Source organism: Periplaneta americana, chromosome 8 (genome assembly GCF_040183065.1).
Source record: "Periplaneta americana isolate PAMFEO1 chromosome 8, P.americana_PAMFEO1_priV1, whole genome shotgun sequence".
Taxonomy (NCBI): Eukaryota; Metazoa; Arthropoda; class Insecta; order Blattodea; family Blattidae; genus Periplaneta; species Periplaneta americana.
The window spans coordinates 175171479-175183952 of NC_091124.1; the positions used below are offsets into that span (position 1 = coordinate 175171479).

Sequence of the window (12474 nt, forward strand, 5' to 3'; positions counted from 1 at the left end):
TTGGACTACATTTGATATTTTTGCATATTTACAAATTATTAGCAAAACTGAAGATTTTTATTGTATATTTTTACAAAATTCGATTCTTCAATTTGGACTACAGCTGACATTTTGGATATTTCCAAATTATTAGCAAAACTGAAGATTTTTGTTTTATATTTTTACAAAATTTGACTCGTCAATGCAGTTGACATTTTTGCTAATTTACAAATTATTAGCAAAATTGAAGATTTTTATTATATATTTTTACAAAACTTGACTCCTCAATTTAAACTACAGTTGACATTTCTGCATATTTCTCTCTACTGTAATGATGGAAATACCCAAAATTGTCAACTGTAGTCTAAATTGAAAAGTCAAATTTTGTAAACAAAATATCATAAAAATCGTCAATTTTGTTAATAATTTGTCCACGTCTGTATAAACAGAAATGGTGGGAACACGTACAACGCATGAGCCAAGATAGAACCCCGAAAATAATCGCTGACTATGTATCCACTGGAAAAAGAAGTATCGGCCGACCAGCAAAAAGATGGATACAAGAAATAAAGGAGTCGCAACGGGCTTAAAGCCTACAGCTTGAAGCAGAAGAAGAAGAAGAAGAAGAAGAATGGCTTTATTTAACCTGGCATAGTTAAGGCCGTAAGGCCTTCTCTTACACTCAACCAGGATTAAAACTTGCTTACACAGTTGAACATAAAACTGGATCGGAATTAAGTAATTACATACTGATACAATTTAGGTACATAATGAGATCAAAAGAGGTAGTTACATAAAATTTACCTCATGAAATAAAAATAAACATAGTGGAATACATATTAATGTTGTTAGAATCAAATACGAATCACATAAAAACAGAAGCCGATAATTCAATAAAAAAAATGTACACAGTAAAAACAAAAATAAACACATTAGTAGCCTATACATATTAGTATTAGATTACAATTAAGTAGGATTTACATAATTAAACCAGAAACCGACTATTAAATAAAATGTACACAAAAAATAGATTAATAATAAAAAACAACAACACAGTGGGATACATATTGGCGTTAAGTGATAAATAAACACGATTTAGATAATAAAAATAAGAAACAAAAAAAAATAAATAAATACATTGGAACACATTCCATTAAATATTTGCAACGCGTTAGGTCTGGCAACTCATCATAAGATATTTTTCTAATTTACATTTAAAGGGAATTAAAGTTCGGCAGCCCTTGACTTCAGGCGGCAGAGAATTCCAGTGACGAGAAGTAGCAACAGTGAAAGATGAAGAATAAAGAGATGATGTGTGCAGTGGTATTTCCAGCGTGTTATCATATTGTGATCTAGTATTTAAGTTATGATACCGAGAAAGACTGTGGAATCGGACAGGTAAGTAAGAGGGAGTAGAGGTGTGCAAAATTCGGTATAAGAGAGAAAGAGAATGCAACTTTCTCCTCTCATTTAACCTGAGCCACAATAATTTATCGAAAGAAGGCGAAATGTGGTCGTAGTAGCGGACATTACAAATGAAACGAACACATGCATTATGAACACGTTGCAGTTTCTGGGATAAATCCACCCTGAGATCACTGAATAGATCAACTCTTAAGATTAAATTGAGGAACTTTATATGAAACATTACACATTCCATGAAGATCTTAACTTCGCTAACAAAAATATATGTGAATTAATGTGTAATTACTTTAAAATAATTGGTATGGGTTTCGGAATCTTTGAATTAACTCCTTTGTAATGCAGTAATTTTCGTATGATGAATTGGTCTGTTTCAAACATAAATCTATAAAAGACAAAAACATTTTCACAACTTAAAAATGTTAAGAAATAATACAATCTACACAATATTATCCCAAGCCATTACTTATCGAAGGAATAAAAACCAAGATTACCCGACCATCAAGGCGTTAATTTTCATGTACGAGGTTTAAGTGAAATATTGTTACAAATCGGGTAAAATGATAAAAGTTTCAATTATTTTCCTAGTAAATTAACCCGTCAATAATGAACATGAAAAAAGTACCAGATCAAAAGTTCAGAGGAAAAAATCGTCACGCAAACGACAGATAAAAATAATGCTAAAGTGCTTTGCATACTTCAGATACAAGTTACAGTATTTTCGGCTAATGTAACAGGAAGGAACTGCACCCTAAAATGTTTCATCTAATAAACAAGGAAGTTTCCGGATGACTTTGTCTATTTCTCTCAGACTCAACTTTCAGACTTAAGGAATAAATCTTAGAACTGTTGAAGAGTTCCTAACAGTTATATTCACACTGCAAAATTTGATCAAAATTGATTCTCGTTGACCATACCTGATGTTGCAGGTGCCGGCGCCATCCGAGGGATTTTTACAGCTTCGCATCAGCTTCTCGCGTCGTTTTCTGTAATGGGCATAAAGTAAGTTGTGAATTATTAAAACATGGTAGAATAAATGATAATGTTCACAGAAAACTTGTCCCAAAGCCACTGTTTTCATCATTTATTGTCTACTTATCTACCCACCCACCCACTCACCCAACTGAATAGACAGAGAATAAGATTGACAGTAGAAGTCTGGTCCAATATAATCTATTGCAGAGAATAAGATTGACAGTGGAAGTCTGGTCAAATATAGTGTATTGCAGAGAATAAGATTGACAGTAAAAGTCTGGTCCAATATAATGTATTGCAGAGAATAAGATTGACAGTGGAAGTCTGGTCCAATATAATCTATTGCAGAGAATAAAATTGACAGTAGAAGTCTGGTCCAGTATAATGTATTGCAGAGAATAAGATTGACAGTAGAAGTCTGGTCCAATATAATCTATTGCAGAGAATAAGACTGACAGTAGAAGTCTGGTCCAATATAATGTATTGCAGAGAATAAGATTGACAGTAGAAGTCTGGTCCAATATAATGTATTGCAGAGAATAAGACTGACAGTAGAAGTCTGGTCCAATATAATGTATTGCAGAGAATAAGATTGACAGTAGAAGTCTGGTCCAATATAATGTATTGCAGAGAATAAGACTGACAGTAGAAGTCTGGTCCAATATAATGTATTGCAGAGAATAAGATTGACAGTAGAAGTCTGGTCCAATATAATGTATTGCAGAGAATAAGACTGACAGTAGAAGTCAGGTCCAATATAATGTATTGCAGAGAATAAGATTGACAGTAGAAGTCTGGTCCAATATAATGTATTGCAGAGAATAAGACTGACAGTAGAAGTCTGGTCCAATATAATGTATTGCAGAGAATAAGATTGACAGTAGAAGTCTGGTCCAATATAATGTATTGCAGAGAATAAGACTGACAGTAGAAGTCTGGTCCAATATAATGTATTGCAGAGAATAAGATTGACAGTAGAAGTCTGGTCCAATATAATGTATTGCAGAGAATAAGACTGACAGTAGAAGTCTGGTCCAATATAATGTATTGCAGAGAATAAGATTGACAGTAGAAGTCTGGTCCAATATAATGTATTGCAGAGAATAAGATTGACAGCAGAAGTCTGGTCCAATATAATCTATTGCAGAGAATAAGATTGACAGTAGAAGTCTGGTCCAATATAATCTATTGCAGAGAATAAGATTGACAGTAGAAGTCTGGTCCAATATAATCTATTGCAGAGAATAAGATTGACAGTAGAAGTCTGGTCCAATATAATGTATTGCAGAGAATAAGATTGACAGTAGAAGTCAGGTCCAATATAATCTATTGCAGAGAATAAGATTGACAGTAGAAGTCTGGTCAAATATAATGTATTGCAGAGAATAAGATTGACAGTGGAAGTCTGGTCCAATATAATGTATTGCAGAGAATAAGACTGACAGTAGAAGTCTGGTCCAATATAATGTATTGCAGAGAATAAGATTGACAGTAGAAGTCTGGTCCAATATAATCTATTGCAGAGAATAAGATTGACAGTAGAAGTCTGGTCCAATATAATGTTTTGCAGAGAATAAGCTTGACAGTAGAAGTCTGGTCCAATATAATCTATTGCAGAGAATAAGATTGACAGTAGAAGTCTGGTCCAAAATAATCTATTGCAGAGAATAAGATTGACAGTAGAAGTCTGGTCCAATATAATCTATTGCAGAGAATAAGATTGACAGTAGAAGTCTGGTCCAAAATAATCTATTGCAGAGAATAAGATTGACAGTAGAAGTCTGGTCCAATATAATCTATTGCAGAGAATAAGATTGACAGTAGAATTCTGGTCCAATATAATGTATTGCAGAGAATAAGATTGCCAGTAGAAGGCTGGTCCTATATAATGTATTGCAGAGAATAAGATTGACAGTAGAAGTCTGGTCCAATATAATCTATTGCAGAGCCCTTCTTTGCAATTTATTGTATCCGGAAGGAGACTTAATTAGAGAGTATCATTTAAGTTATAATTGGGTCCACATACACTACGCAGAGTTCATTAACAACTCTCTGTTTAAAGGACTGAAAAGAAACACGTGTCGAAGATGCAGCTTAGGACTTCTCAAAGCGTGTTAACCAACACATTACAATATTCAGACATAGCCCACTTACACGCTGATTCTTTACCACGATCTATCTTCATTCTCACGGCTCTACAAAAGGCTAAGATTACTTAAATTTCCGTTGTAATCCACTGACCATTCATTCTGTAAGTACCTATTTCGCATGCTTCGTAAATTTAGCATACCACCATGATGTCTCTGAGATCGGTTCTCCTGATTTCAACTTTTCGTGGGTCTTCTCAAAATTAAGGCACATTACCTGGGTCACGATTTCAACCGCATGCACTCGCAATTGCGGAACGTGGTCATTCTACCATCTCAATAATGTACAGTCAGAAGTTAATAAAATGCTTATGTACATGTGAACATTTGCACAGGACAGTGTCCTTCCCGTTTGCACGGTTCAGTGGCTCGAGTGACCACCAAAATTCAACCTTTTTGTAGACCAGATAGAAAGCTGATTCCTTTCACGATTAGGGCTAGAGTTATTGTGTCCAAGTAATATTTTTCATTCGAAATGGTCGCCGAGAAGAATTTATAGCGTTTAAATGTTATTCCATTTCAATTACAGAAGAAAATAATTAAAATATGTCTTCATAAACCTATTGATTTTCCATCTCAAAATTTGTTTCTAGACTTTAATGTACTTAACGTAAGACAAATTTATTATATTGTATTAATAAAATTCCTACATAAAAATCGAAATAATTTTGAATTGTATTCTCATAGTTATGAAACAAAAGGTATGAGTTCTTTAAAATTGTTTGAACCAAAATGCAACACTGTTACAGTATTTAATCATAGTAGTAATTTAGGCCCAAGAATGTATAACAAATTTATATTTAAATATCCTAATCTTGTCAATTCTAATAGTTCTAGTATTAAATTTAAAAAGTTATGTAGTTCTAGTATTAAATTTAAAAAGTTATGTATGGATTTTATAAAAATTGAAACATTGTAAATTTAAATTTATATACTATAATTGCACAGTAGACATAAGACAAATTGTATTGTATAATTATTAATTTCAATTCAGGAATCCGCCCCTGAGCACGAGTTCTACTCCTTCAGGGGCAAGCTAAAGTTTTTTCTGTATACGGTATATCATATTTTATGTTACAATTATTAGCAAAATAATTAATTAATTAAATTGTGTCTCAGGAGACTATGTGAGTTGCTGAAAGCAAATAACACTTACATTAAGAAATAGCATCTAATTACAATAACATTATCGAGTAGTAGCACATTTTTAGCTACTTTAAATGGGATGTATCATATTATATAAACCAGAATATAGGGAAACGTACTTAAATTTAGCTACCTGTACCGGTATTTTTGTGATACTACCATAATTACTCTGAAAGGCTCGTGAAGACACCTAGCTGAAGATTTAAGAAGTACGAATAATAGCTGTCACAACTTTTGTGGAAATGACCCATATGTTCCTTGTAAAAGAATATCTATAATATACAGACCACGTAGATGATATTTCTAAGATGTAGATCGATAACCATATATTAAATATAGAGGGGCAGACTTCTATATAATTTCTATGAACACTGGCCTAGAAGAAAATCGAATTGGAAGGATATGTTGAACGAAGTACATATCATACCAATGCAACTTGCCCTACAATATATGCCATAGGACCAACTGACCAAGAAAAAGATTTGTGAAGTCGAAACGGGCTGAAGTTCAAATCTTGCTTGACAGAAAGAGAAAGGGAATTTCAAACGGCCCCATTATACACGGTGATTCGAAAGGACGATAGGCCTACAACTTTGTAAGCTTATAGAAATTTATTTAGGAAACATACAGATTTGGCTTTAATGCCATGTAATAGCAAAACTCACCAAGTTTTCACTCAATGTGGTTCAATGTGACTTCTGTTGGTCATGCGGAAGACATCCCACCTGAACTCTATGTCATGTCATAAACAGGAAACACGTTGAACGTAAGTTGTACCGGTAATACCGTACGGAACTACTTAACTAATAAAAACAACGTGAAACTGAACTTTTTAAGGCAAATGATTTAGTTAGTTTTATTTTATTGCACAGGTCAGTTTTGTAACTGCAGCGACAATGAGAAGATAGGCTGATTCGCTGATTAGGAATTGACAACTAATGGATACCTAAGAAGTCCAGTTTATTGTTCCTACAGTTATTTCGCAAATAATAGAGAACTTCAGAAATGGAATACTGAATTACAAGAATACTAAGTCAGCAAGCAGCTATCTCTTTGATACAAATATAAGCTACCTGCATCAGAAATTTATTCTAACAATCTGAAAGATGTTGTCTCAAACAAGCAAAATATCTGAATGGAATTTAAATTAAGTATTGGTGTCAACCAATTACAATTATCGACAACTGCTATAAGCATTAAATATTTGCAGATTCCGGCGTTTAATTTCGAAATCACGAATCTAACGAAAAAACTATGTATTAAATTAATTTAGTTTTGCGGTTATGACTTCTCCTTTCCATGAAATAATAGGCCTATATTTAATAAAAACAAACATATATAATTCTGCGGCTCCTAGGCAAAATGTGATGTCTTTCATTGCTGTATTTCAGGAGCGAGTATTTAAAGTTTGAGCGATTGCATAACACCATAGCACCCGTAATCATGTTTCAGAACAACGTGTTAGAAATAAAAATAGGAAAGATCATGAATGTATTTTTACCACATTAAAGATACCATCAGGATGCACAACATATAAACAAATCTAATTTTCGCCAAAAATTGACGTATCACTTTTTTCTTTGCAACCACAGAGTTGTGTCATAGGTTGTCCTGAAGAATTTCGATCGTTATATAACATCAATACATTTATTCTTTGCATCATTAAAAAATTATTTTTCACGAAGATGACACATACTTTCACATAAGTTTTGCGCGTTTCGAAACAATTAGGTACTTTTATTATGCTGAAAATGTTATCACTAGACCAAGGAACTTTATACACTAAAAAAAAAACTGAAAATTTGCATGCAACTATGCAGTAAAAATTGTTGAAATATGCGCTAAAATTTAAATATATGCAGTAAGAAATATAATTTAGAGCTTTACTTGGTTTAATAATATCGTCGGTTTACAAGCAAAACACATTAAGTCACAAAACTTATTTTTGAGAAAAAACGCGTATACTACAATGTACATAATGTACTATGTGTATAACAGAGTGTAACAAAAGTTTCTGGTACAGTTTGTTAAAATTATTCTCTTGTTTAGTTCCCATTTTCCCAGGAATGATGACAAAATTTTATGATGCAGGAGTTGGTACTACTTGATTGTGGTGTGATCCAATTCTTTATTAATAATTTGGCGGGAAATGTCACATTATTGAAGACAGGTGTTCAATATATTAACAGTGTGAGTTAATTTGTTGTAAAATGTAGGTAGTATAAATTACGAGGTCATAAATTTTTCCTGTAATTTGTGATTTTAATTCTGGTGAGTATTGTTTTATATTCTTTAATCAATAAATTATCTTGTAGTATGACTGAAATTAAGTGTCATCTTCTTTCAATATTAATTATTCATAACACAAAAATGTAACAAAAGTTTCTGGTACGTACCAGGAATTATTGTTACATCTTTATTTTTGTATACTTTCCGGATAATAAACCAATTAAATGTAATTTTTAATACGTAATTTTAATAAACGATACTGACACTTATTTTTAATCACTCAGGTCACCATGGCACCAACAAAACGTGAGCATGCTCGGTCAAGACTGGAAAATCAGTACGTGATATTGCCAGGTTATTGAAAATGTCACCAACAACAGTTTTAAAATGGAAGAATCAAACGGATGATTCTGTTTCTGATGCTAAGCGATCAGGTCGACCAAGCAAAGTGTCACCTCAAACAAAAAGAAAAATAAGGGAGTGGGTGAAGGACAAGGTTGGTGTAGGAACTCGGGCTGTGGCTAAAAGGCTGAATTTTTCGGAGTGTTACCGCTCTATAAACACAAACATTTCACACATGACAATCAGTAGGCATTGTCGTAGTCAGGACTGGGGTCGGAGGTCTTATGTACCAAGAATCAAGCCAATTCTGAGTGAAAAGAACATATCCGATTGAATTAAATTTTGTGAAAGGTTGCTGAAAGAAGGATACACAGAGGATGCACCTGCTGCCAGAATTCTAAGGGCTCATATTCTGTTCACGGATGAGTCACCTGTGGAACTCCACTCCATTCCGAATCGTCAAAATGCCAGAATTCGAACAGCGGATCCATCCTCTATAAATCCTACGCAAGTACCCAAGTTTGGCGTTAAGATTATTGTGGCCGGAGGAATCTCACGTTATGGAAAGACACAACTTGTTATAGTGAATGAGAAGAAAACTGTGAATGGCGAATATTATTGTACACACATTCTCCCAGCATATTCTAAAGTTCTAAGGGATACCACTAAATTTCCAAAACAACATATTGCGTTCCTCATGCAAGATGGAGCCAGAGCCCACACAGCTAAGAGTACACTGGACACAATAAAGAATTCTGGCATCAAAGTCTGGACAGACTGGCCTGGAAATTCTCCAGATTTAAATCCCATAGAGTACCTGTGGAGCAGATTACAAGAAAGTGTGTTTCGAACACCCAGACCAAGAAATCGCAATGAGTTGATTGCCCGAGTGTTGGAAGAGTGGGAGTCCATTACTCAGGAAGACATTTTCAGATTCACAGATAGTTTTGGTAGGCGTGTGTTGCAGTGTCTTGAAAAAAAAGGATGTAATACCAACTACTGAAGAACAGTAATGAAAGGACTGTTCACTAGGCTATAAAGTGGCGTTATTTTGTGATATTTACCACAAAAAAATTAAGAAATAAAATAAAATTGTCACTGTACCAAAAATGTTTGTTACACCGTGTAGAATTGGAAAATTAAATAGAGATAAAGAGAAACAACTTACTAAAAATAATATTTTGAGGATTCAGTTTTGTCAAGAGCTTTCAAGACGCTCTTTTCTCAGAGGTGATATTTTTTACATAATGTGTTTTGTTTGTAAGCCGACGATATGATGTGAGTGAAAATAATTTAAAGTAACTATCATTTTTATTAAAACTTTTTTCTATAAATGTATTAATTATTCATTTTACACATATTTTAATTGGTACATTTTTAACTTCCTAACTTTCCAACTTTTTTTTTTAAACTTTCATTTTTTTTTTCACGTAATTATCATGACAGTAAACAACCAACGATTTCTCCAGGCTCTCTACTATGAAACTTCTTGTCTGTCAGAATTAGTTAAATGCCGAGAACGATCTCTAGACATCACGATGTGACAAGTGACTTCATTGTCGCAAGTGTTTAACAAATACATCCATTTTGTTTCTATGGAATCAGAGTGCAATAGCAGCAGTTTCATTACCTCAACAATATGTGATTTTATTGTTGCATATGTCTACATACATTCATTTTTGGTTCAACGAAATCAGAAATCTGAATGACATCTAGGCGACGCATATATTTTTCGCTCTGGCTCCTGAAACATTATACTCACATCGGTAGTAGGTCTATGTAAAGTTGTCAAAAGAAAAAGTGGAAGCAAAGTTCCCTTTGGGTATCTTCGCTACAATTCGGAGACAGGCGATGTTACATGTTGTTGGACCACGTTGCCTGATATCTACAGTTATAATTAAAGTACTCTATTATGTGTTGCTTTATAGCGTAATGGTAGCGTTCCGGCCTGGTATTCGTGAGGTTCTGCGTTCGAACACAACTTACAAGGGAAGGGTTTCGGCTCGAACAGGAATTTTTTGTTAAAAATTTGTACAGAGGCTTACCTCACAATGGTGATGAAGTCCGTAAAAGCATTCATTTGTGTAACTCTCCGTTTGGTTGGTATTGGTCAATAAACTTCTTTAAAAATGTACATGAGGATTCTCTATAAAATGCATGAAACAGCATGGAGCAGAGCAATAAGCACAACACACAGAAGCAACACCTGAACAATCTTCTGAACCACACTCCAGTGCTCAAAAATCAAATGCTACCTGAATTATATTTCTGAAGTCTGAGACTTGTTCACGTAAGCAGCTGACAGCCGGGAATACTGAAGCATAGGGCGGTATACTGGAGCAGACAACTGATTATGAACAACAGAGCGCATTTTCATTTAAAAACTCGATTTCCCAAGTTAAGTTCTGGATTCTCAGCAAGAGTCCTTATGCAATCTGTTACCCTCCGAGCATATATTTTGTATTGTCTAAGGAAATAGATATTCAGAGGCTGGAAATATTTACTTTTTTTTTTAGGTGGAATGATCATACATTCTATGTCCTAGCCTTGGAATGATTCATTTATTAAGGTTGTGTCCTTGTGCGCATTCAATGACTCACACGACAGTGTACATTTTTGATTAGCTGCAATATTTTCAGACAGAACGTTGGAGAAAAATGTTCTTAAATGGGCTTTAGACATTTTACCACTCGAACTAGCTTCTAGACTAGGCTTAAGGGTAAGGTGTACCATCTCCTTAATTTGTGCAGTGCTCTCCCCACCCCTCAACTTGTACAGTCTCTAACACACAAACCACACATTACACAAACGAATGCTTTTGGGAGCTTTACAGAGATGTAAAGATGGGCCTGTATACAAATTTTGGATACGAAATTCCTGCTCGAGCCGAAACCCTTCCCTTGTTAGTACTTTTTATGTTCTTTTTTGTTTTGTTTTTAAGAAAAAGATCAAATATATATATAATTGCTCCTATCTCTTTTATGATTATTTTAGTAATTAACATCAGGTTCATAAATGTATTATGTCATGACGTTATCATTATTTATTATGACATTATGGCTGCAAATGGAAAGAAAAAAAAGATTTTATTCTCAACAAAAATATCTTTCGTGGCACAAACAAAACAAACTTGCTGGCGTCTGTCTTAGAACATTCAAACAATTAAGCGTTCAAAAAATAAAAGAAAAAGCCACGATTCAATATTAAATTTAGTATATCTTTCCCATATCTCGATCACATCTTGCAGTCGAGTAGGCATGGAATCGACTAGTCTTTGCAAATAGCAACTGTTCTCAAACACGACATTCCAGGCATCCTGGACATACATACATACATACATACATACATACATACATACATACATACATACATACATACATACATACATACATACATACATACATACATACATACATACATACATGCATACATACATACATAAGTGTTCTGCCCATGGGCAGGTCTTTCACTGCAAACCTAGCATTCTCCAATCTTTCCTATTTTCTGCCTTCATCTCAGTCTCTGTATATGATCCACATATCTTAATGTCGTCTATTATTCTTCTCAACCAGTGACCCAACAAATACTTTTTTCTCTTTCTAATCAGTCTCAGCATCATTCTTTCTTTACCCACTTTTTCCAACGCAACTTCACTTCCACGCTTCGTTCTTCTCCACATCCACATTTCAAATGCTTATAGGCCTATTAGCTTCTCTTCATTTCGTCGTAATATTCATGTTTCTTCCCCATACAATGCCACACACGACACGAAACACTTCACTAGTCTCTTCCTTAGTTCTTTTTCCAGAAGTCCGTAGAAGATGCTCCTTTTTCCATTAAAAGCTTCCTTTGCTCATGTTTGCAGTTTTTCATGAGAAGGATAAATGCGGTAACTTCCCGTTGCTTTCCGCACACCACTGTCTCTTTCGCATCTTATTAGATCCCAGGGGGTCCAAGTGTGAAGATGAGGAGAGTGGATTTGACTAATTGGGCCCTTCGGACTTCACCGAAATTCACCGCAAAAGTTAAATATTAGTTCTATCAGGATTTTTTGACCCGATTAGCCTTTGCCCGCCTCATCCTGGACTAGCTTCTACAAATCATCAGAAAGTCTTGGAGGAGGATTGAGCCAATTTTTCCGCAAATGTTTCTATAATTGTGCCCTCGTAGCTCAGTCGGAAGAATGTCGGAATTTAGATGTCAGCGTCTCGGGTTCAATTCCTCGTCATTCCTT

At 34.4% G+C, this 12474-nt stretch overlaps 1 protein-coding gene across 1 annotated transcript in view; it reads left to right on the forward strand.

Moving 5' to 3' along the window:
• The first annotated feature begins 2336 nt into the window (after positions 1-2336).
• Positions 2337-12474, forward strand: part of LOC138705255 (uncharacterized) — a 77662-nt gene continuing 67524 nt past the window's right edge. The window contains exon 1 of the mRNA XM_069834086.1: positions 2337-2403. Coding sequence (XP_069690187.1) covers positions 2393-2403 — 11 coding nt within the window. The 5' untranslated portion in view covers positions 2337-2392. The remainder of the gene's footprint in view (positions 2404-12474) is intronic.